This window comes from Peromyscus leucopus, chromosome 14, assembly GCF_004664715.2.
Source record: "Peromyscus leucopus breed LL Stock chromosome 14, UCI_PerLeu_2.1, whole genome shotgun sequence".
NCBI lineage: Eukaryota > Metazoa > Chordata > Mammalia > Rodentia > Cricetidae > Peromyscus > Peromyscus leucopus.
In genome coordinates, this window is record NC_051075.1 from 51,940,906 (window position 1) to 51,966,301 (window position 25,396).

General features: G+C 47.1%; 2 protein-coding genes across 3 annotated transcripts; both read left to right on the plus strand.

Annotated features, from left to right (window-relative positions):
- Positions 1-1,974: 1,974 nt before the first annotated feature.
- LOC119086091 (acyl-coenzyme A thioesterase 1-like) lies at positions 1,975-7,667 on the plus strand. 2 transcript variants are annotated; one of them, XM_037210706.1, is made up of 3 exons: positions 1,975-2,571; positions 5,244-5,356; positions 6,968-7,667. In XM_037210706.1, the coding sequence occupies exons 1-3, from the start codon at positions 2,088-2,090 to the stop codon at positions 7,565-7,567; spliced, it is 1,197 nt and encodes a 398-aa protein (XP_037066601.1). In that variant the 5' UTR covers positions 1,975-2,087; the 3' UTR covers positions 7,568-7,667. The 2 variants fall into 2 exon arrangements, with proteins under 2 accessions (XP_037066601.1, XP_028732837.1); XM_028877004.2 differs by lacking the exon at positions 5,244-5,356 and adding an exon at positions 5,391-5,593 and having other exon boundaries at positions 1,981-2,571.
- Positions 7,668-15,962: 8,295 nt separating this feature from the next.
- Positions 15,963-25,098, plus strand: LOC114698352 (acyl-coenzyme A thioesterase 5-like). The gene is made up of 3 exons (XM_028877015.2): positions 15,963-16,434; positions 21,900-22,102; positions 24,385-25,098. Exons 1-3 carry the CDS (start codon positions 15,978-15,980, stop codon positions 24,988-24,990), a joined length of 1,266 nt encoding a protein of 421 aa, XP_028732848.1. The 5' UTR covers positions 15,963-15,977; the 3' UTR covers positions 24,991-25,098.
- The last annotated feature ends 298 nt before the right edge of the window (positions 25,099-25,396 follow it).

Below are 25,396 nucleotides of genomic sequence, written 5' to 3' on the forward strand. Positions count from 1 at the left end.
TCTGCCTCAGCCCTTTAGGGCTTCCGGGACTGTTCGTCTGTTTTTGATTGTTTAAAGAAAAGGGGGGGGGGGTTCCTAACTTTGAGGAAGACATCCTCATCTTCCTCATCTGAGATGTCTGTAACTCAGGAGTCAGCTCTGGGTCCTTGGTTGAGGAAAGTTGAAGAATGGAATTCTCCAACGAAAGTTGAAGAGTAGATATTATTGGCAGAAAGCTTTAAAGAATGAAGCTGAAAGATTTATGGCAGAAAGCAGAGTTCTGGAAAGTTCTGCTCACACAGACTTCGGGAGAGGTCCCCAAGATAAGAAAAAAAAAAAATCCCTGAACTTATCTAGGGACTTCTTATAGGGCTCGTGGAAGAAAGTGGACCAACATTGAGGTAATTCCTACTAAGATGGGTTAATTCTCTGAGCATGGGGAGCTGAGCCATTGGAAGGCAGGTATTCTATGCACATTCTTCCTGCCCAACCAGGGAGTTGACGGGTGTTCACGCATGCTTGCCTAGGTAGGGGTGGTTGAAGCCCTTCTCGGCCCATCTCTGACTTCTGCACGATTGGCTCTTGGCCGTGTCTGTCTGTCTGTCTGTCTGCTGGTAGTTACGGCTGGCTAGTGTTGCTCCTCTCCGACCTTCCAAGGTCTTGGGAGTCTTAGACCCGGGTGGAGTCTTCGAACCATGTAGTTTATGCTCTCTTGGTTTCTAGGTTATGTGATCAGCTCATAGCTTTACCGTGGGCCTTTTTCCTTTACTGTCTACAGAGAGTTAACAATTACCATGGCCGCCAACACATAGCTGTGGTTTTCCTTGGTTACCTCATATGTAACTCATAGCCTGGGCAGTCTGGAATAGGTCATGTTTTTTGTTTGCCCCTACCCCTACCCCCTGGGTTTTTTTTTTTTTTTTTTTTTTTTTGTTTTTCGAGACAGGGTTTCTCTGTGTAGCTTTGCGCCTTTCCTGGAACTCATTCTGTAGACCAGGCTGGCCTCGAACTCACAGAGATCCGCCTGGCTCTGCCTCCAGAGTGCTGGGATTAAAGGTGTGTGCCACCACCGCCTGGCTCTGTTGTTTGTTTTTGTTTTTAAGAGGCCACCTTTAAAATTTAGTCAGCTACAATTAGGTGCATCAGAAGCAAGAATATACCAGTGGGCAAAAATGCCCTTGCCTGTGCTACTAAGGAGTTTCAGGGGAAGCCAGTCTGGCTGCCAACGCTGGCCCAGCTTAGCTGTCTCCTGTCCAGCAACAAGCCCTTTTATTTCTCTATTCCCAGCTTCCCAGCGTTAACTCTAACCTTCTAACCTTGGTCTCTGTTTCTACATGGCAGATGTCCATGCTGTGGTCATAAGTCCCTTTACAAACCCCTTTCAAATAACCCTGTCTGCGTAAACTTTCTTCTTGCCTGAACTCTGACTGATACAGCCTCAAACTGACACTCAGCTGAGTTGGAAAACATCAGTTCCCTGCTTGGTATTAGCACAGTTTTAACATGTTAGCCCACTGAGTCATCCCAGGAAAACGCTTCAGTTAAGGTCAATTAATTATGCATCTTGATCAGGAGTTCTAAGCCAGCCTCAGTAACATAGCAAGTTCAAGGTCACCCTGAGCCAGGTCAAACAGTATTTCAAAACTACCACCGCCATCACATCATCATCATCATCATCGCCACCACCACTACCTGGAAGGTAATTAAGGAGCAGACCCAGGAGGTCTGATTTCTATAGAAGTGGCTCCAGGTTCCTCAAAGTCTAGAGAAAGGAGAAGTATAGAGAAGGCTTGGTAAGGGCATGAAGAAGAGTAAGAGCATATGGCCGTTTCTCATGGATTACTGGAATTACAGTTTCCTGGTTTGCTTTGGCACAACCCAGGTTTTTGGAACGATATCTTTTTCAATCTTTCTTTTATACACGATTTCACCTCTCACCAGAGTGTAAAGCAAGATTAATCATTACTCATCTCCCACACTGCAGTATATAACAAACGCTAGGGGGCATCGCACAGAGGCTGCCGCCAAAGAACCCGGAAGGGCTTAAAGCTCTAACAGCGAGTCCTGGGAGGCCTAGAGGCACCAGGGCAAAGCCAGCGCCTGAAACAATGCACGCATCTACTGCCCACAACCGGATGGCGCCTACAATGATCCTGGAGCCTGCGGATGGTTGCCTCTGCGACCAACCGGTGCTCATCTCCGTGAGCGGCCTGGCCCCCGAGCAGCCCGTCACGCTGCGCGCCGCCCTGCGCGACGAGAAAGGCGCGAGCTTCCGCGCCCACGCGCGCTACCGCGCCGACGCCCACGGCCGCCTGGACCTGGCGCGCGCGCCCGCGCTGGGCGGCAGCTTCGCGGGGCTCGAGCCCATGGGGCTGCTCTGGGCCCTGGAGCCCGAGCGGCCTTTCTGGCGCCTGGTCAAGCGCGACGTGCGGACGCCCTTCGTGGTGGAGCTGGAGGTGCTGGACGGCCACGAGCCCGACGGCGGGCGGCTGCTGGCGCGGGCGGTGCACGAGCGTCACTTCATGGCCCCCGGGGTGCGGCGCGTGCCCGTGCGCGAGGGCCGTGTGCGCGCCACGCTCTTCCTGCCCCCAGGTGAGCCGCCTCCCACCTGTGCTTGCAGCCCGGGATGCTTGGTGGGTGCGGTGCCTGGGCCCCTCTTCCCTGTCTGCCACGCTCACCAGGAGTCCTTGGAGGTCAGGGGCCCCTGGAAAAGCCTTTCTGACTTGGGTTCATGGCTGGGGGAACCCTGAACTGCAGGTCAACTCAGGAGCAACATCTGAGGTTGCTTAGGCAAGCAAAGGATCAGGGCTCGCCCAAGCCTCCTGAACTAGAAATCTTCCCTGTGATAGTACGCCCCGCGGGTGGATGTGCACAGGTTCACGTTTGGCATTGACTGTTCTAGAACAGTCCTTCAGGCAACCTGGGGCAGCGCAAGCACTGGGGAACTTTGTAACTTGCAGGACTCTGAGCTCGGAATGTGAAAGCGTAGGTGTGGAGGGCCGTGGAGTTTTGTTTCTTGGGTGATGCCGAGGTAACTCTTTCCCGGGGTACAAGAGCCACAGCTCTGAGAGGGACTTAAGTTTAGTGAATCACAGGGGATTTGACCAGTTGTTTCCCGTCCCTTTGAAATGAGGACAGAAATGGCAATTTAGGGAAGGTCTAAGGATAAGGACATCATGGCTCTTCTTATAGAACAATTAAAACTGAGTTTTGCAAGTTCGAGTGGCGTGGAAGTGATGTTGAAACCTGAGAAAGTGGTTCTTCGGCTAAAAACTTTAAAATGCTTTAATGTGTTTACTTGTTTACATATTTAAGTAGTAATAAAAGTATTCCAGAACTCAAGATTTTCCATAATAAAAGGTCTCTCCTGCATGGGAAGTTATTATTACCGGCCTCATGGGCAACTGTGTTTCCTTCAGTTTTAGTCTGAAGGCCTGACCTCCCTCCCAATAAGAACGCTATTTTTAAAGTTCAGATTTCCCTGAAGACCCTGGGATGCTTCCTTCCTAAGTTCACCACCATTGCCTGGTTTGTGAAATCCCTTCTCTCCCTTCTGTATACTTTCACAGTCTGTAATCAGTTGGGCTGGTTGACTGACAGTTCCCTGCCATAGCCCAAGATCTCTGTCATGTTGTAGTCTGACCTTTTTTGGCTCACTCATATCTGTATTCAGTGAGAACTGCAGCCACCGAGTCCAGCTCCGCTTTGTAAAACTTCCCAGAATGCCCTTTGTTGTGGCTGTTCCACGCCCAGGATACTCTCTTGCTCCAATCTCTGAGTGTGTTTTCCGCATCTAAGAAAACAACTCAGGCGCCCACCAGAGGATGTTCCTATCTCCTCTAGGAGTGTTCCTATCTACATCCAGCTTTTCAGACGACCTGAAACTATCAAAAATGAGCCAAGTCTGTGTGACTCTGGAGGAGGATGTAGCGGTGTGCAGGAGATATTGATGTGTGAAAGAAAAAAAGTTTTCAGGAATGTGAATATGACTTTACTGTTCTAAGAGATCAACTGTTTGTATTTATAAACAATATATATAACCCGGGCATATAATTGGCATACATAGTCCTAGCTCTTGGAGTTTACAGTATTTATCAGCACTGTAATATAAGGGAAGAAAAGCAACAACCTCAATAATCAGTAAAAAAAAAAATTATGATCTATTCCTCAGTGTGTTTTCCAACGGACAAACACAGCACACACCTCCAATTAGGAACAAAAATAATCACCTGGGGTCTTCAGTTTTAAAACTTTACTACACATGAAAAGTAAAGTGTTTGTCTAGGACCCAGGAGACCCTAGATTTAATCCCCAGTACCAAAAAGGATGTGGTGGCCCATGCCTATAACCCCAGCAATGGGGAAGTAGAGGCCATAAGGTCAGGAGTTTAAGGTTACCAATGCCAGCCTGGGCTACATGAGACTGTTTCTAAATAAATAAATATCTAGTGCTGTGGGATAATGCTTTTGTACACTGGTTTAATAAAACGTTGATTGGCCAGTAGCCAGGCAGGAAGTATAGGTGGGATAAGCAGACAAGGAGAATGCTGGGAAGAGGAAGGCTAAGTCAGGAGAGGCCAGCCTGCTGCCCAGGGCTCAGCATGTAATGGCACACAGGTAAAGCCACAGAACAGGTGGCAACATATGGATTAACAGAAACGGGCTGAGTTTAAGTGTAAGAGCTAGTCAGTGGTTAGCCTGAGCTACTGGCCAAGCAGTTTTAATTAACATAAGCCACTGTGTGTTTACTTGGGTCTGAGCGGCTGCAACCCAGGCGAGGCACAGGAAAACCTTCAGCTACAATATAAATTTTACACCAATTAAAAATTGCAAATGTACATGAAATGTGGCTTCAATTTGATGGTTTTGAAAATCATAAGCCTTGGACACAGAAAGTGTGGGTGTTGTGAGAATTTGTTTTCCAGATTCCAAGATGACCAATGACGATTTGATATCACAAAACTTGGGCACTCAAGCCATTAGATTCTGAGTTGTAAGGTTCCAAAAAAATTTTTCTGTGTTGCTAAAATTTGAAACATACTTATTCCAAGCCATTGGTTTAGGGACATCTAGCACCTTTTGGCACCCGGAAAGTCACCAGTGCTGGCCACTCAGGGCTGCTGCACATTCTGTACTGTGCTGCTGACCTGAGGACAGCTGGACCACCCACAAGTGTGAGTCGAGGCAGTAGGGGAGGGCAGCGTCCCTGTCTGGCATTTTTGACAAGGTAAGGTCCCAGATCTCACACTGATATTCACCCAACAGGACACAGTTTGAAAAAAAGGAAGAAGAGAGGCTCGGATGTCCCATGTCCTTCCCCTGCCCCTTGCATAGACAGAAGAATGAGGTACCAAGACATTTGGAAATTAATCTGCAAGGTGGGAATGTTTTGTTTTTGCTTTTCTTTCCAAGGACCTGGACCCTTTCCGGGGATCGTGGACATTTTTGGACTTGGAGGTGGCCTTCTGGAGTATCGGGCTAGTTTGCTGGCTGGGAAGGGTTTTGCTGTCATGGCTCTGGCTTATTATAACTACGATGACCTCCCCAAGGACATAGATAACCTTCACCTGGAGTACTTTGAGGAAGCTGTGAACTACCTGCTCAGGCACCCCCAGGTTGGCTGATACAGTATTTCAGTTTAAAATTTGGGGTCCCAAGTGCCTCCTCAAGTCAAAGTTGGATTTGCAACCCAGTAGCTTGAAGCCTTATAACAATCAGTATTTAGTCTTTTCCAACTCCACAGAGCAAAGTATATTTAACTGGGGATGATTTCAGGGAGCATGAAAAGGTGATGGGCTGGAGAGATGGCTCAGTGGTTAAGGGCACTGACTGCTCTTCCAGAGGTCCTGAGTTCAATCCCCAGCACCCACATGGTGGCTCACAACCACCTTCAATGAGATCTGGTGCCCTCTTCTGGCCTGCAGGCATACATGCAGGCAGAACACTGTATACATAATAAATAAATAAACCTTAAAAAAAAAAAAAAAAAAAAAGTCTTCCTAATTCAATTTTGGGGTTGGGGATTTAGCTCAGTGGTAGAGCGCTTGCCTAGCAAGCGCAAGGCCCTGGGTTCCTCAGGTCCTCAGCTCCGGAAAAAAAAAAGAAAAGGTGGGTATATGGAAGTCTGAATCTCTCATAGGGCGACCCAGATTGCTGAGGGGAGAGGGTTACCTCCAGCAATGTCCGTTTCCCGCCCACACTGAGGTGGTCGAGACAAACCATCGTGTCTGTCACCTTAGCTGTGTCACAGTCTTGTGTCTATGATTTTGTGTCCAGCCTCCGGGTTTGTTGTGCGCATTAAGTGACCCATGCTCTTGGAATGTGCCTGTCATTTACTGATAGGATTGTATTTATCCATTCAGCAAATACTGGTGGGTGTGGACCCAGCATGGACAGGCAGAGAAGACGAGGCCACGTCTACACATGATCATAGATACAGTGTAGGGACAGGGATGGAGAGCGAGGGGACAGGGAAAAGCAGTTGTAGAATTCCGTGTTTGTGAAGTTGCCCAACTGATGGGGAACGCTGACACAAAATAAAGGGGGGAAGCCTGATTCTGGAGACTGAAACATTATCTGCTGATAATTGTCTGGATCAGTCCAGCACTTACGAACTCGGTAAACACTTCAGTACCCATCACCACTTACTAGAAAGAAAATAAATACAGAAAGAAATTAGTAGTGACTCAGAACCTTCCAAAGCAGCTTAGGTTGATTCTGTTTTGTTCATATACACCTGGTTGTGACTTTATATACACAGATATATATACCAGGCACATTAATTATCTATTACCAGCCATTTAATTATCTCAAACAGGGCTTTTCCTGGGATTTCTCCTTTGAGAGGCAGGTAGACTCTGAGCTTCGCAGATGCCCATGACCCTTCCAAAGTCAGGATGGCAAAGAGTCATACTCAGGCTCAGGGCCACCCACTGACCTACCTCTTATGTGGGCTCGTTCTCATTTTTTTCCGTCTGTGTCTTTCTCAGGTAAAAGGTCCAGGAGTTGGAGTGCTTGGCATTTCCAAAGGGGGTGAACTTGGCCTTGCGATGGCCTCCTTCCTGAAGGGCATCAAAGCTGCTGTCATTATTAATGGCTCTGTGGCTGCTGTTGGAAACACCATAAAGTACAAGGATGAGACGATCCCTCCAGTGTCTCTTCTGAGAAATCGAGTCAGAATGACCAAAGATGGCCTCCAGGATGTTGTGGAAGGTCTGCAAAGCCCTTTGGTAGAACAGAAGAGCTTCATCCCCGTGGAAAGGTCAGACACGACCTTCCTGTTGATTGTAGGTCAGGATGACCACAATTGGAAGAGCGAATTCTATGCCAATGAGATCTCCAAACGCTTGCAGGCCCATGGGAAGGAGAAGCCCCAGATCATCTGCTACCCGGAAGCGGGGCATTATATTGAGCCCCCTTACTTCCCCCTGTGCAAGGCGGGCATGCACCTCCTGGTGGGTGCTAATATCGTCTTTGGAGGGGAGCCTAAGCCTCATGCCATGGCCCAGTTGGATGCATGGCAGCAACTCCAGACTTTCTTCCACAAACACTTGGGTGGTGAAGAGGGGACAATGCCAGCAAAACTGTGATTTTATTTAAGTTTTACTTTATTTAACATCTCTTGTATAATATTAGAGGGACAAGCCTTAATATTAATACTTCCCAGGGGCTCAGGAGAGAAACTATGAATGGCGAGGACTATTTTTGGAAAATAGAATCTCAGCACACCAAGCTCTGTAGTCCACTTGCTTTAATTCCTCTGGCATAACATCCTATATACACAGCTTCAGTTCTGTTCTCGTGCCTAGCTCCTTTCTTGCCTGATTTCTCTCTATATTTATCTACTGCTCCCTCTAAGTTCTCTCGTCTAAATTTTGCCTCTTCTAGGTCCTTTTCATCTTGTCCTTACCCAGCTAGGACTTCCCCATCTGACTCTTCCTCATCTTCCATCTTGTCCCCCCATTCCATTCTCTCTGGTCAAAAGCCTCCTTGTCCCTCTCCGTTCTCCATCTCTCCATTTTCCCTAAGTCTCTCCGGAGTCCAGTTACAAACAAACCCAAGCAATAACAGTCCCCTGGTCAAGCAAGATCACCAGGCTTGAATTCTTGTGTGGTCATAAAGGCAGGTAAGAGTTTCCTCAGGCAATCATTGTCAGGCTTCCAGGGTCAAACGGAGAGGTGATAAGAATCACACAGAGGGGCAGTAATTGTTAATTATCATTTGCAACCCAAAGGGAAAGTGACTAATGAATTAACTAAAGACTAAATTTGGGTAATATCTAAGAAGAGAGATCTTATGTGCTCAACTATAATCTTAAACATGATTGGTAGAAAATGTTAAAAATCTCTAAGTTGCTAGGTCAATGTGAGAAAATAAAACTGTCTTCTTTTTTCCTGTGGCTCCTATCTGTCCAAGCTATCTGCCGTTTTTTTCTGCAGGGTGGGGGAAAGTGTGCTCAGTTGCTAGGCAACCTGTGTACAGCTAGATGCCTCTGGTGATAGTTGAAGGGAGATCTGGAACTAGAGGTAAGGTTTGGGAAAGGAGGAAGTAGAGCTTAACTGGCACATCTGCCAGGCCTTCTCAAACAGGTAGCCTGGATGCTTAAGTTTGTTCTAGAGAGTACAGAGGTATCTCTGATAAGGTCCTTTTCTCCATCTGGGGATGGACCTGGCCGGATGTTGCCAATGATGATAATTACAGGGAGGCTTGAACTGGGGTTCTGGCTGTGCATAGCTGTCCGCGCACAAGGTTATCTAAATAGTCTTTAGTAGAGGGGAAATGGTGCCCAATAAATGATGGGAAAGCTACATTCTCAAGAAACTCATAGCAGAAAACGGCTGATAATCAAAAGCCAAATATCACCAAGGCTCCTTGAGCCTCAGCTTGACCTCTGGAAGGCCCTTGGCTTCTTCCAGGTATTAGCTTTGTCATAATCAGCTGAGATCCTACTTTGTATATTTTTATGGCCTGCAGCAAACATTTCTAATGCAGGTCTCTCCTGGGAATAGCCTCCACTGTGTGTGTGTGTTTGTGTGTGTGTGTTGTGTGTGTGTGTATGTGTTTAATATCAATGTGAAGGTTTACCCCCCAATTTTTTTTTTAATGCAGGCCTTATCAGTCTGGGAGGGGAATGATATAGAAAATGTCAGGTGTGGCAGAAGCTGATCTCCTGTCATGGCTCAGTCTGCAGGTGGCAAGAGCTGGAGCTCTGAAAGAAAGGCCAAGTCACTGTTTCATCACTGGAGTTCAGTCATTATTTGCTAAATGGCTGATTAAAAAAATAAATGATTACCTATTGCTTAAACCACCATCAACAGGGGCTGGTACAATGGCCCAGCAGTTCAGAGCACACACTGCTCTTACAGGACCTACACTTGCTTCCCAGCACCTGAACCAAACAGCTCACAACTGACTGTGACTCCAAGAGACCCAGAGCTCTCCTCTGACTCCCTTGAGCACCCGCACACACGTGTTCATACCCCCCTGTTCATACCCCCCCCCCACACACAAACAATTAAAAAACATGGTCTTGAAAGCATAAACAATGGTCCTTCGTCTATGTGGGCTCTATCTTGTGGTTGCCGCTGATTGTAGACTTATATATGTAGACTTTTTCATGTCATCACCCCCACACAGTACACCACAGCTGTGAAGGCAGCATTGATGGCTGTAGTACACACTCTAAGTAATCTGCAAGTGACTTAAGGTGACCTGTCTGTCATCTGGAAATCCTATTCTGGATGAGACATGTCAGTCATTGCAGATTTGGCCTCTGTGGTGGTCCAGGCAATTCCTTATGAATACCTGTGGGGTATGTCAGAGGCTTGGTGTAAAGATAAAGACCAGGGGTTCCATCCTCAGGCCACTGGAAGCTGGTTTGTTTGGGGAACTTGGCTCTTGGTGTAGAAACAATAGGCCCCCAAACAAAGGCTAAATTCTCGGGCTTTAACAAGCCAGCTGTGACGACCTGGAGCCTGGCCCCAGTGGCTTAAAAGGCATGATATAGATAGACATCTGGAACCTAACACCTCATGGTCCCTGGAACCTTATCCAAATGTCTAGTCTCAAGAAAAACAGCTGATACGATAATATTGTCTACTCAACAAAATAGCACGAGGGCCAGAAGTCCACCCAGACATGGGCCACACCCAAATGGCTCCTGAGATAGAGCCAATGACTTCTGCCTCATCGGCCCGTTCAGGAGCTCACCCACTGTCCTACTTAGGGTTCCCACTGCTGTCATGAAACCATGGCCAAAAGCAACTTGGGGAGGAGAGGGTTTGTTTCATTCACAGTTCTTGTAACAGCTCATCAACCAAAGCTGTGAGAGCCAGAACTCATGCAGGGCAGGAACCTGGAGGCAGAGGCCATGGAGAGGTGCAGAGGTGCTGCTTACTGGCTCACTCTCCATGGCTTGCTCAGCCTGCTTGCTTATAGAACCCAGGACCACCAGCCCTGGGGGGGGGCACCACCCACCATGCTCTGGGCCCTTCCCCATTGATTACTAAATAAGAAAATGCCCAGCAGCTGGGTCTGATGGAGGCGTTTTCTCAGTTGAGGCTCCCTCCTCTCTGATGACTCTAGCTGGTGTCAAGTGGACCTAAAACCAGCCAGGACAACTGACCCCTTTTCAACTTGACACACAGCACATCGCTTTTCAATTAAAGCCTGTCCTCTCTCATCTATCCCCAAGATGGCACATTAATATTGATATCACAATATAAAACATAACTTTAAAAGCACTCCTCTCTCAGGCCAACCAAGTGAGCTCCAAAAGGCGCACTATTAAACCAATCCCTCAGTCTCTTTAAAATATCCAATCTCTTCAAAAAGTTCAAAGTCTTTCAGCTGTGGGCTCCTGTAAAAATCAAAATTAAGTTCAACACTTTCTTCATGAGGGAAGAACCAGGGCACAGTCACAATCCGAACAAAGCAGAACCAACTCCCAACAGCATAAACAACTCAATACCCAATTATCTAGGATCCACTCACGATCTTCCGGGCTCCTCCAAAGGGCCTGGTCACTTCCTGTGTGGATACTGCTCTATATAAATAAAACACTGATGGCCAGTGACAGGCAGGAAGTAGGTGCAGGCAGGAGAGGGGGACAGGGAGAGGAGATTCGGGATCGGGCTGAGGGGGAGACACTGCAGCACTGCAGGACAAGCAGCATGTGAGAAGGTAGCACAGGTGGCAGGTATAGATTATAATGGGGATAGCAGTAGCGAAGCTGCACGGCCATACAGTTATAAGTGATAAGCGTCTGAGTGATTATTTTATAAGTGTATTGTGGGACTGCAGGGCTTGGGGAACCTGGAGAGAAGCCCTCCAGCAACACTCCAGCTCTGCTCTCTGTGGCACGCACAGCTTGTCATCTAGGCCTGGCTGGCTCCACTCCACTGCTGCTGCTGTTCTTGGTGGTCCTCCATCCCATGGTGCTGGCATTTCCAAAACTGCTGGGGTCCCTTGCTGCAACTGGGCTGCACTTTCACCAATGGCCTCTCCTGGGCTCTCTTCGGGGACACCAGCCCTTCCTGCCACAGACTGCCAAGCCTCGACTGCTCTCCATGACCCCTGCATGTCCTCAAAACCAGTCCCAACTGGATGACTCTTACACTTCAGAGTCCAGCTGTCAGTATAAGAACAACCTTCCTCATATCTAGAACACAGCTTCTGGGTGCAGCCTCTCAGGAAGCACTTTCCAGAAGCTTTCACCTCAACAATGCCAGTCACTGCTAATTTTTCAGCTGACCAGCATTGAGCATCTGAGCAAAGCAAAGGTTTCACTAACCTTTAATAATGTACATCATAAAACCATCTTGCGGGATGGAAAGATGGGTTAAGTAGATAAGAGTGTTTGCTGCTCTTGGAGAGGACCAGGGAGGGCCTGTTCCTAGCACCCACATCAGCTGGCTTGAAACCACCTATTACTCAGGTTCCAGGGGATCCAATGCCCTCATCCAGCCTCTGGAAGCACCTGTATGTACACACACACACACACACACACACACACACACAAATCTTGTTTAAAACACATCTTACAATTTTGTTTAAAAAAGAACATTCCTAAAAAAAAAAAAAAAAAAAAAAAAAAAAAAAAAAAAGAACATTCCTTAGGCTGCAGGAATCTTTCTGGAGTAAGCATCCTGACACCAGTGAGAGAGGAGGAAGATGTCACCAGTGGGGACAGCCAGGACAGCTCCTGAGCGCTCCCAACTCTGACCCAGTCTGTGCTTTCCTTTTATATTCTAAAACCACAACATGGGGCAGTCCAGCGACCAAGAGTTTACAGAAGCAACCCCCCCCTCCCGTCCACCTCTCCCCACCCCACCCCCGGCAGTCCACAGGCTGTTAGGGCAATGACCCATTGTTTCAGCTGTATTTCCAGGTCATTCTATTCCGGGTATCAAGTGAAGTCACGCTTCACACACAGGCAGTACAAGCAGTGCATTGAGTGAATTGCTAAATAAATCAACAAATCAGTATCTAATAATTGATCTTTTCTACCTTATTCTACTTCATTTTGTTTGTTAGCATGTGGGGGTGTAAGCAATCCTGTGTGTGTACTTTTGGAGGTCAGAGGTCAGCCTCAGGTGCTGTTCCTCAGGAGCTGTGTACTTGGTTTTTTTTTTTTTTTTTTTTTTTTTTTTTTTTGAGACAGGGTCTCTCACCGAGACCTGAGGTTTATTGGATTAGGTTAGACTGACGGGGCCAGCAAGCCCCAAGGATCCACCTGTCTTTATCTCCCTGTGACGGGGCAAGACAGTACAGAGGTCGCTCCATCTTGTGTTCTTGCAGAGGCCATTTCAGGTTTAACTAGAATCTGATCTCTTTGATGGAGAATCTCGTGGAAAATTACCCGAGTCTATTCTAGGAGCCCGAGGTCAGGATGTCCCAGCTAACTCAGGGTGTTTGTGTGCAAACTTCTACAGCTAACCCTTAGCCTCAGCTGCCTGCTTCTGTGGAGCCCCTGGGCGGCTGCCAATCCAGATGCCAGGAGTGGTTTCTGCCTTTAAAAACCCTGTGCTCTGGATACTCAGCACACCCAGGCCCCTGAATACCTGGGTATGGCCCCAGCTAGATGGAATAAAGACTTTCAATTTTGGCTACAAACTGTCTGAGTGGTCATCTCTGGTGGCCTCCCACAACACACCCAGTACTGGGTCTACAAGCACACACTGCACTTAGCCTTTTAATGTGGGTTCTGGGGATCAACACGGGCCCCCATACTTTTGCAGCAAGTGTTTTATGGATGGAGCTATCTCCCCAGCCCTAGGGAAATTCTTTAAGATAAGGAAAAAGTAAGCCAGCTAGTGTACTTTTTACTGAATTATAAAATTTGCTTAATCTCAGCCAGGTGTGGTGGCATACATATCTTTAATCTCAGGACTCAGGAGGCAGAGGCAGGCAGATCTCTGAGTTTAAGGTCAGCCTGGTCAACAGAGTGAGTTCTAGGCAGCCAGGGTTACATAGCAAGAAATTCTGAAAGAAAAAAAAAAAACCTAAAGAATTTTAAAAATAAAAATAAAATTAGTTTAATTTTAAGACTTGTAAATCGTATCCTTTGAACAGCACAACTTAAAAATCCACAGAATCATGTAAATAACCATTATGAAGACATGTAAGAGTATTCATCTCTCAATATGCCCATGTATAGATCTAAAAAGGTGTACTTTCTTTTATCTCTATTTAATAAATTGGCTAATCATGTGTTAGTCAGTGTTCCACTGTTGCAAAGAGACACCATGACCATAGCAACTCTTATAAAAGAAAGCATTTAGGCTGGGCAGTGGTGGCACACGCCTTTAATCCCAGCACTTGGGAGGCAGAGGCAGGTGAGTTCCAGGACAGGCTTCAAAAGCTACACAGAGAAACCCTGTCTTGAAAAACCAAATAAAATAAATAAATAGATAAATAAATAAATAAAAGCAAGTAATTGGGGCTGGCTTACAGTTCTGAAGTTTGGTCCATTATCACCGTGGCAGGGAGCGTGGTGGTGTATAGGCAGACACGATGCTGGAGAAGGAGCTGAGAGTTCTACACCCTGGACCCACAGGCAGCAGGAAGGGAGAGCGACATTGGGCCTGGCTTGGCTTCTGAGACCTCAAAGCCCACCTCCAGTGACACACTTCCTCCAAGGCCACACCTCCTGGTCCTCAGCCGCACTCACTACTCCCCGATGACCAAGCATTCAGATAAATATACAAGCCTGGGGCAGGGCCATTTTCAGTCAAACCACCACACCATGCTTCATTCTGACTTGTCCTGAAGTCCCTTTTTACATTCGTATGGTGGGTGAGTGTGTGTATAAGTGTTTGCATGTGTGGAGATTGGTGTGTGTGGTGGTATGTGGTGGTGTGTATATGCACACGTGTGGGCATCCATGTGGAGACCTGAAACTGACATCCATGTCTTCCTCCATTGCTCTCCACTTTGTTTATGGAGGCAGCGTCTCTTGCTGAACTCGGAGCTCACCGATTCCAGCTAGTCTAGCTGACCAGCTAGCGCCTGAGATTACATGCCAGCCTGGTGTTTTTTTTTTTTTTTTTTTTTTTTTTTTTTTTTTTTTTTACAAGATTTCCAAGGATCTGAACTCCAGTCCTCACGCTTACACAGCAAGATCTTTATCCACTAAGCCACCTGCTCGGCCCCTCAGAAGTCCTCTGTGGTCTATAGCGCAGTCAATGATTAGGCTTTACCATGGTAGTGCTGGGCAGCATCTCCTTCCCTTGCCGACGTGTTCAGCCAAACCGAGGCACACTGCCAGGTGAGAAGTTAAACAGAACTACTTATTGTCTCCCAATTGCATCATCATCCTGATATGAACTAAATTTCCTGGGGAGGGGTGGTGGTGGAAAAAGCCACACTGATGTTATTGATGTTGATTCAATCGTCTGCAATCATTAGCTGCACAGAGCCAAATCAGCTTGCACGACCTTTAAACACCTCTCTGTTTAACCTAACGTCCAGCCTGGGGCTGTTAGATAAATCCTTTTGCAAGGTACAGACGCCTAGCTTCCACCAACCACTCTGAGAACACCGCCGGGCAGCACCTGAGGCCCATAGTAGGTATGGTAAGGTAACCTGCCCAGCTGATGCCTGCATCAAAATATCTTAAGAGTGCCTTGGTTTATGACTTCGTTTGTTACCATAAAAACTTCAAGGAACTGTTACCAGTTGGAACAAGGTTTGGAAACAAACCCCAATCTGTATTTCTGGGTAACGATCAATCACATGGTTCCAGGAAAACAAACAAACAAAACCCCTTATTCTTTGAGGTGAGGGCTGCCTGTCTGCATTGACACTAGGTTGCAGTTGCTGCCTTGAGGATCTCAGTGAAGAGCCAAGCCTTACTAGCCGCCCCTCTTTTTAATGTTGCCATGGTATCTACAAACTTAAGTGACTCAGTCCCATAAGCACCAGTTTCCTGCCAAGACTGACTGATAAAACCCCAAACCTATGAGTTGAGTTGAAAAATCTATCCCTGTCTTTCTAGGCTGGGGGGCAATCTGGCTGGGCGTTATCCCAGGTTAGCCCATAAAATTGTCCCTATAATCCTTTTACGGATAAGGTCATGCCTTCAGCGGCTCAGTTACTTACCTTCCCGAGCTATTAATGACCCTGGGTGGTCTGACTCCATACTTGGGTTCCAGCTTCTATTCCGGGCTGCATGAGGACAGGCTAAAACATACCCAGGTAAGGACGGTTCAAGGCCAAGTTCCTAAGGATCACCTCGCTAAAGTATCCTGAGGTACTTTTGCAAAACTATTGTTACAGGAACAGTGATCCCATCAAACCAGGCTTTGTACCTGTATTTCAACATCACCTTGAAAAACATAAACGTTACTATTGCTTAGCTTTTCTGTATACTGGCCACCATATGTAGAGTTTCACACCGCGATTGCTAAAGCACACAAGTAGGGCGAAGGTTTTGGTTCCCTTGTGATCACTGACTCCAGAAGTTGAGAGACAGCATTCTCTTTTTTTCTAGGTGTCAGGATGGTGCCAATGGTAAGCCTGGAGCCCGCGGGGCGCAGCTGCTGGGACGAGCCTTTGAGCATCGCCGTGAGCGGCCTGGCCCCCGAGCAGCCCGTCACGCTGCGCGCCGCCCTGCGCGACGAGAAAGGCGCGCGCTTCCGCGCCCACGCGCGCTACCGCGCCGACGCCCACGGCCGCCTGGACCTGGCGCGCGCGCCCGCGCTGGGCGGCAGCTTCGCGGGGCTCGAGCCCATGGGGCTGCTCTGGGCCCTGGAGCCCGAGCGGCCTTTCTGGCGCCTGGTCAAGCGCGACGTGCGGACGCCCTTCGTGGTGGAGCTGGAGGTGCTGGACGGCCACGAGCCCGACGGCGGGCGGCTGCTGGCGCGGGCGGTGCACGAGCGTCACTTCATGGCTCCCGGGGTGCGGCGCGTGCCCGTGCGCGAGGGCCGTGTGCGCGCCACCCTGTTCCTGCCCCCAGGTGAGCCGCTTTCCTCCTGGGCTTGCAGCCCGGGATGCTTCGTGGGTGCGGTGCCTGGGCCCCTCTTCCCTGTCTGCCACGCTCACCAGGGGTCCTTGGAGGTCAGGGGCCCCCAGAAAAGCCTTTCTGACTTGGGTTCATGGCTGGGGGAGCCCTGAACTGCAGGTCAACTCAGGAGCAACATATGAGGTTGCTTAGGCAAGCAGAGGATCAGGGCTTGCCCAAGCCCCCTGAGCTAGAAATCTTCCTTGTGATAGTACGCCCCGAGGGTGTTTGTGCACAGGTTCACGTTTGGCATTGACTGTTCTAGAACAGTCCTTCAGGCAAGATGGGCCAGCGCAAGCACTGGGGAACTTTCTTTTCTTTTCTTTTCTTTTCTTTTTTTTTAACTTTCTAACTTGCAGGACTTGAGTGCCACTCTGAGCCCGGAGTCTGAAGGCCTGTGTGGGTGACGCCGAGGTAACTCCCAGGTTAAAAGAGCCACAGCTCTGAGAGGAACTTGAGTTCAGTGACTCACAGAGAGATGTTCTAGGGGGTTTGGCCAGGGATGTTCATGACACTGAGCTGTTGAAATGCTGATAAAAGCAGTTTGGAGATCATCCTAGTTTAAGGATGCTGTATTTCTTACACAACAGTTAATCCGTGGTGCTGCACGTTTTGATGGCCCCAATATTGCTGTAGAAGATGGTTGGAATGTACATGGCTCTGGCAGACAGCCTTAAAATAGGATAGCTACATATTTATGCAGAAACGAAAAATCCATCAGCACTAAAGGGCCTTTGATAAGAGATTTTCATGATCCCGTTCCTTGACTTCCTCATGGGCACCTGTGTTTCCTACCTATTCTAAATCTGTCATAACCTAGTATCCTAACTAGGACACTGTATTTAAAGTTCAGAGCATCTTGGGGTCACTAGACGTTAAATCCGGGTTTCACTACCACTGTTTAATTTTCCAAGGTACATTTTTCTACCCTCTCCTGGTTGTAACTTGCAGTCAACTAAGTTTCCCTTGTCAGGGACCATTTCACATTGTAATCTGTCTGTGTTAGGACAAGCCCACTTGTTACTCAGGGAGCTCCTGCAAGACATCCACTTGTGTTCTCCTTTTATAGTTGCCAGAATGTGCTTCCATGTGGTAGCTCCTCCCCCAGGGCGACTCTCCTAAAGGAAAACATTTCATTGTAATGCCAGCTTACAGTTTCTGAGGGTTATTAGTCCATTATCATCTTGATGGGACATGGTGGAGTGTAGGCAGGCATGGTGCTGGAGAAGGAGCTGAGAGTTCTACATCTTGACGCACAGGCAGTAGAAGGAGATTCACACTGGGTATGGCTTGAGCATAAATGAGACCTCAAAACCCACCCCTGCAGGGACACACTTCCTCCGACAAGGCCACACCTCCTAAGAGTGCCACTCTCTATGGCTCAAGCATTCACACGCGTGATTCTCTAGGGGCCACTCAACCCACCACAATTGGTTAGAAAAATGGGTGAGTGTTGTAGGATAATCTTTTTGTACGCCATGAAGATGCGTCTCTGCTAAGACACCTTACAATTGGTTTAATAAAGAACTGAACAGCCAATAGCTAGGCAGGAGAGGCCAGGCGGGACTTCTGGGAAGAGATAGGAACTCTGGGAAGAAGAGAGGGTGGAATTCACCAGCCAAACACAGAGGAAATGGGACAGAATACAGAATGGAAGAGAGGTAAACGTGGCAGAAAGTAGATTAATTTAATGGGTTGATTGAAGGTTTTGTTTGTTTGTTTTATTTTATTTTTTTCCAGACAGGGTTTCTCTGTGTAGTTTTGGTGCCTGTCCTGGAACTCACTCTGTAGACCAGACTGGCCTCAAACTCACAGAGATTCACCTGGCTCTGCCTCCCGAGTGCTGGGATTAAAGGTGTGTAAACACCCCCCCCCCCCACGCCTCTGCCACCCCGCTGGATTTAAGTTTTAAGAGCTAGTTGGGAACAAGCCTAAGCTAAGGCCAAGCTTTCATACTTAATAAGAAGTCTTCATGTCATTATTTGGGAGCTGGAGGTCCAAAGAAAGTTCAACAACAGGTGAGCTACAGTTTCTAGGAGGGACGAAAAGCTATATATGCTTTGAAGGAGGTGACTGTGGACAACTGGAATGTTGCAGGCCAAAGCCAAATAAATGATCTGGGAGTATCTTTAGCCCCTAAAATAGCCAGTTACTGCCTACCCAACATTCCTGTAACTCTTAGGTAAATCTTTTTTTGGAATGTGCAGACCTCTAACTTCCACCAACCCAGAGGCTCAATATGTTGTCCATTAACACACCTACTTGATGTTCCCACCAATGTGCTTTAAAAGGACCTTGATTTCTGGTGTGTGTGTGTGTGTGTGTGTGTGTGTGTGTGTGTGTGTGTGTGTACTCAAGGAGGCCAGAAGAGAGCATCAGATTCCCTGGAGCCAGTATTACAGCAGTTGTGAGCCCCAACATGGGTGCTGGGAACTGAACTTGGGTCTCTGGGTAAGCAACAAGTATTGTTAACTACTTTCTCCAACCCAATTTTGTTGATGTAACCAACCGTCTTATTAAATAAGAAACACAGAAACAATGTAAAAGAGAAAGCCGAGAGGTCAGAGCTCAGAGCTAAAATCTCACCCTTCCTCCTGCTGTCCCAGCTTCGCGAAAAGAGACCTACTTCCTGTCGGTTCGTTTTTTTATAGTATGTTGTTCTGCCTTCTCATTGGTTGTAAACCCAAACACATGACTGCCTCGTCACTGTCTGAATGTACAGCCCCCTAGGTCTTAAAGGCATATGTCTCCAATGCTGGCTATATCCCTGAACACACAGATATCTATGGGATTAAAGGCATGTGCCACCACCGCCACACTCTTGCTATGGCTCTAATAGCTCTGACCCCCGGACAACTTTATTTATTAACATACAATCAAAATAATATTTCAGTACAATTAGATTACCACCACACAATTTGTGATCTTTCTGGGAGGAGGAGGGCATTGTTCTTGTTATGCCTTAGTTACTTTTTTTATTGCTGTGATAAGACACCACGATTAAGGCAACAAATAAAAGAAAGAGTTTATTGGGGGCTTACTTACAGTTTCAGAAGGCTAGAGTCCATGATCATCATGGCCAGGAGCATGACAGCAGGCAGGCAGGCAGGCAGGCAGGCGTGGCTCTGGAGCAGTAGCTGAGAGCTCTCATCTGATCAGGGAGCACAAGGCAGAGAGAGACAACTGGAAATGATGGCCTTGGAAACCTCAGAGCCCAGTGACACACCTCCCCCAACAAGACCATCCTTCTTAGTCCTTCTCAGTGTCACCAGTGGGGGACCAAGTATTCAAATGAAGGAGCCTGTGGGGGGGGGATTTTCATTCAGACCACCACGTGTTTCCATGAAAACTTGATGGGACTATTACCATGTAGGAACATGGTATTTGGGACAACCTTAATCCATGTGCCTGGAGCACCCTCATCCAGGTTTGGGTTCAAAATAAACTATTTCTTATTCTCCTTGAACTGTTTTACATCAACAAATTGAGTTTTCATATGTCTACACTTGAGATGAACTACAGATGTTAAAAACATACGACTGTGGCCAGGTGGTAGTGGCACAGGCCTTTAATCCCAGCACTCAGGAGGCAGAGGCAGGCTGATCTTTGTGAGTTCAAGGTCAGCCTGGTCAACAGAATGAGTTCCAGGACAGGCTCCAAAGCTCCACAGAGAAACCCTGTCTCAAAAACAAAAAGCAAACAAACAAAATATGGGAATGTGCCAGGCAATGGTGGTGCACATTATTGATCACAGTACTTGGGAGGCAGATGCAGGCAGATCTCTGAGTTTGAGGCCAGCCTGGTCTACAGAGCTAGTTCCAGGACAGCAAGGGATATTACACAAAGAAACCCTGTCTCAAAAAACATAGTACTACTAATACTAATAATAATGTCTGTACAGTGTGGCAGTTTATAAAGATGTGTGGTGTGTGTTGGTGTATGAAAGGAACATGTATAATAACTTTTCCAAGCAAGCAGGTGTATTTGCATAGTTGGAATATGCATCAACCATTAAGCAGAAATAAAGTTTAATGTATAAACTAATTAAAAGATCATGTTGGAGTGATGGCTCAGCAGTTAGTAGCATTTGCAGCTCTTGCAGAAAAGTTCAGTTCCCAGCACCCACACGTTATCTCAGAACCATTGCCAGCTCCAGTTCCAGGAGAGCCAGCTCCCTCTTCTGACCGCCCGGCTGTAAATTTTTTTAAAAACCCAAAAGAACAAAAATTTCAGAGCAAAGGATGTGCCTTTGTAACATCGGGACCAAGAAGAATTTCTTGCTGACTCAAAAAACACAAAGAAAATAGAAAAACCGGCCAGGCGGTGGTGGCGCACGCCTTTAATCCCAGCACTGGGGAGGCAGAGCCAGGTGGATCTCTGTGAGTTCGAGGCCAGCCTGGGCTACCAAGTGAGTCCCAGGAAAGGTGCAAAGCTACACAGAGAAACCCTGTCTCGAAAAACCAGAAAAAAAAAAAAAAGAAAAAAAAAAAAGAAAAAAGAAAATAGAAAAACCTTGGTGAGAAAAACAAAAGATAAGGAAGGTCGGGTCATAAAAACCCAGAAGCTTGGGGCTGGAGACATGGAGAGCTCACTACTCTTGCAGAAGACCTGAATTCACCTTCCATGACTCAAATGGCAACTCACAGCTGTCCACAAAGGCAGTTTCAGGGGATCTGATGTCTGCTTCTGGCCTCCAAGGGTACTAATCACTGATAGAACTATACCCCCAAATACTCAAACACATGAATATTAGTAATTTTTTAAAAGTTTTGTTTGTCATGACAGGGTTTCTCTCTGTAGCCCTGGCTGTCCTGGAACTCACTCTGTAGACCACGCTGGCCTCAAACTCACAGAGATCCCCCTGCCTCTGCCTCCCGAGTGCTGGGATTAAAGGCGTGTGCCATCATGCCCTGCTACAAATAAATGATTTTTAAATCTTGGAATTTACAAGCAAGTACAGATAAATGTGGACTTCATTTGATCTCTTTGGTAGCAATCTTGAAAAATCACAAGCCTTGGCATAGAATGTAGAGACACTACCTGAGAATTTAGAATTTCTTTCATAATTTTTTTTTCAAGATTATCAATGATAGGTCTTGATATCACAATACTTTGGAAGTGCAATTAATCAGATCTTTTCATTACAAACACATTTTTTAAAATTCTGGATGGTTTAAGCAGGAAAGAAATGTGCTGTGAGGTCACTGATTTAGGAATACAATGGAACAGGCATTGGGAAATTGGGACCAAATACCTGAGAGGATCCTAGGGAACCTCTACAAAGAACCGAGCACCTAGTCCCAGCACCCAGCCAAAGGTTGACATCCATGATGATGGACACTTGGGGCTGCAGTGAACTCGATGCTGTTGAGCTGAGTAAATGGTAAACTGTCTCTCCCTCTTGTGTCTCTCTTTCTAAGGAAATGGACCCTTCCCTGGAATCATAGACATTTTCGGAGTTGGAGGTGGCCTTCTGGAGTATCGGGCTAGCCTGCTGGCTGGGAAGGGTTTTGCTGTCATGGCTCTGGCGTATTATAACTACGATGACCTCCCCAAGGGCTTGGATGCCATGCACATGGAGTACTTTGAAGAAGCCGTGAACTACCTGCTCAGGCACCCTCAGGTTGGCTGATACTTTTGTCGTTTGGTTTAGAAGCATCCATCCCCCAAGGCAGGATTTTTAATCCAGTTGCTAAGGCACCGTGAGGGAGACCCACTCCCACTTTTCCTCCAGGGTACTGTACTCTTGAGGAGGGAGAAGTGAGAAATAATTAGATAGAAATATAGAGGGGAGAGAGACAGATAGAAACACAGGATAGCTCGGAAGGGCCTGGATCCTTAACCACCGGCCCCTTCTGTCTCTTCTAAAGGGCTTTTTAAAGGAATGCCAAGGGGTGGAGCAAAAGACCTCCCCACAGCACAGCTAAGTACAGATCCTCCCGAGCTAACCTGGTAACCACACACATGGTCAAGCAATCCTCTAATGCAGTTCTGCTGGGTAAAGCAAACTCAGATCTCACTAGGAAACCTTTGTGGGCTTCCACAGCACAGTGATATAATGAAATATTAGATTGTTTGTATTGTTTTAAAAAGTTTTTATGTATATGAGTATTTTGCCTGCCTGCATGTTTGTGAACCACATGTGTGCCTGATGCCTATGAAGGCAAGAAGAGGGCTTTGTATCCCTTGGAACTGGAATTACAGACAGTTGTGAGCTTCCATGTGGATGCTAAGCACTGAGCCTTTTCTCCAGCCCCCAATATCTAGTCTTTTGCAAAGTTAAAAAGGAAAGTCCCCAGCGGCGGTGGTGGCACACGCCTTTAATCCCAGCACTCGGGAGGCAGAGCCAGGCGGATCTCTGTGAGTTTGAGGCCAGCCTGGGCTACCAAGTGAGTTCCAGGACAGGCACCAAAACTACACAGAGAAACCATGTCTCGAAAGAAAGAAAGGGAGGGAAAAAAAAAAAAAAGGAAAGTCAATTTTTGAACTAGATAAGGCATCTGACAATGGAAGCATGCAGACAAGAGCCTGATATCATGGTTCGTCCAGAAAGGAGGCTACCTGGGGTATGGGCACAGTCAGTGTAAAGATTAGAGTAGGCCAAGGTAACCCACAGCTGGGTCGGGTCCCTGAGCGGCATCATTTGCTTTGCTTGAGTGTGGGGCAAGGCGGAGACCGGTGTGGACAACAGAAAATCACATTCAGTGTGAACAAGGAAACGAAGAGGCCACTCCTGAAGCCCAGCAGAAGTGAGAGCTGATGGGAGGAGCCTAGTTTGGCAAAGCTTTCCTGTTAGAAGCAGTAGAGTCGTTGTCTGGGAACTTGTCCTATTGATTACGGTTTTGTAAACCGTCCAGTGCCTGCTACCACTTATGTGTTAGAAGAAAATCCACACCGAAGGAAGAGTGGGCCAGGTCTGCCAAGGAGGTTTTATTTATACATACCTCTCCATGATTTTGTAATATTTATATATACCATTAAATAAGTACCTTTATAATGATATCAAATAACTCTTTGATAAAAGTAACACTAATTTCAGTTTGGGAGACTTTTGTTTCTCTCTGTTCTGGCTAGTTTTATGTCAGCTTGAAAAAGCTAAAGTCACTGGAGAGGAGGAAACCTCAACTGAGAAAATGCCTCTGTAAGATGGGTCTGCAGGGAAGTCTGTGGAACATTTTCTTAATTAGTGATGTGGGGGAACCCACCCAGTTGTGGGTGGTGTCACCCCTGGGCTTGTGTGTTCCTGGGTTCTATAAGAAAGCAAATTGAACAAGCCATGAAGGGCAAGCCAGTAAGCAGCACTCTTCCATGGCCTCTGCATCAGCTCCTGCCTCTAGGTTCCTGCCCTGTTTGAGTTCCTGTCCTGACTTCCTTCAAAGATGGGCTATGATGTGGATATGCAGGGCAAATAAACCCTTTCCTCCCCAACTTGCTTTTGGTCGTGGAGTTTCATCACGGCAATGGTAACACTGAGACAATTGCTTTCTCTTCTTCTGTATGTACGTATGTATGTGTCTCACTCAGACTCTTATCCATAACAGAATATTACCTGCGTTCACATTAATACCATCAACTTACATGAGTGCAGTGCCCTCCAGTATAAAAGCACCATAGGAAAAGAGCCAAGCTTTTCTTGACTTGCCCACATGCTTCCTTTGACAGATTCATGCTTAGGAATGAGCCTGTTATCTCCCATTTGAGCTTCATGTACACCTGGGGTCTTCAGTTGAGCCTCATCTTACCACTAGGGACATTGGTTTGAAGAGACCTAATCACCTTTCAAAAGCCAGGATGGTGCAGAGGGAGATTCAGGCTCAGGCCGCCTTGCATCCATAGGTTGGCATCACTGACTGTCCTACCCTCCAGATGAACTCATCCCCTTTTTTCTCTCTGTCTCTTTCTTAGGTCAAGGGACCAGGGATTGGCCTGCTGGGGACTTCCAAAGGGGCTCAACTCTGCCTCTCCATGGCCTCTTTCCTGAAAGGCATCACGGCTGCTGTCATAATCAATGGCTGTATGGCCAATGTTGCTGGAACATTATACTATAAGGATGAGACCCTGCCCCCTTTATGCATACATGAAGATCGTATCAGGGTGACCAAAGATGGCCTTAAAGATATTTTGGATGTTCTGAACTGCCCTTTAGAAGGACCTGACCAGAAGAGCATCATCCCTGTGGAAAGGTCAGACACGACCTTCCTGTTGATTGTGGGTCAGGATGACCGCAACTGGAAGAGCGAGTTCTTTGCCAATGAGATCTCCAAACGCTTACAGGCCCATGGCAAGGAGAAGCCCCAGATCATCTGCTATCCCCAAACAGGGCACGATATTGAACCCCCTTATTTCCCTTGGTGCAAGGCTTACCTACATGCTTATTTTGACATGCCTGTCGTCTTTGGAGGGGAGCCCAGGGCTCATGCCATGGCCCAGGTGGATGCATGGCAGAAACTCCAGACTTTCTTCCACAAACATTTAGGTGGTGAAATGAGGACCATCCCAGCAAAACTGTGATTTTTTTTTTTTTTTTTTGAATAGTGACATTTGTGATCCCTCCTGAGCAGGGCTGCTGCTGTTAGGATATATATCCATTTTTTCTCCCTTTAATAAAGTCTTGAAGTTTTCCACCCAAAGGTGTTATGGACTGTCTTCCTTATTGGTTGGAGGACAGCGTGGTTCCTACTTTCTTATGGTGCCGAGGATTGAGCCCAGGGCTTGTGCATAGTAGGCTAGCACTCTGCCACTGGGCTATCCCACTCTACCTTAGAGGGCAGTGATTCATTTATTTTTTTAAAAAATTTTTCGTGTAATATATTTTTATCACGTTTTCTCCTCCTGCGACTCCTTCCAGAATCTCCCCACCCAACGCTGTATTCTCTCACTCTCAAAACCAAACCAAACCGTAAAAGCAAAAAAAAAA

What these genes read in the sequence shown, in the direction of transcription:
- LOC114698352 (XM_028877015.2), top strand. Translation starts at nt 15,978, where the DNA reads ATGGTGCCAATGGTAAGCCTGGAGCCCGCGGGGCGCAGCTGCTGGGAC. An exon ending in CACCCTGTTCCTGCCCCCAG is followed by an intron (nt 16,435 to 21,899) that starts GTGAGCCGCTTT and finishes TCTCTTTCTAAG; the next exon opens with GAAATGGACCCTTCCCTGGA. An exon ending in ACCTGCTCAGGCACCCTCAG is followed by an intron (nt 22,103 to 24,384) that starts GTTGGCTGATAC and finishes TCTCTTTCTTAG; the next exon opens with GTCAAGGGACCAGGGATTGG.
- LOC119086091 (XM_028877004.2), top strand. Translation starts at nt 2,088, where the DNA reads ATGCACGCATCTACTGCCCACAACCGGATGGCGCCTACAATGATCCTG. An exon ending in CACGCTCTTCCTGCCCCCAG is followed by an intron (nt 2,572 to 5,390) that starts GTGAGCCGCCTC and finishes TTTCTTTCCAAG; the next exon opens with GACCTGGACCCTTTCCGGGG. An exon ending in ACCTGCTCAGGCACCCCCAG is followed by an intron (nt 5,594 to 6,967) that starts GTTGGCTGATAC and finishes TGTCTTTCTCAG; the next exon opens with GTAAAAGGTCCAGGAGTTGG.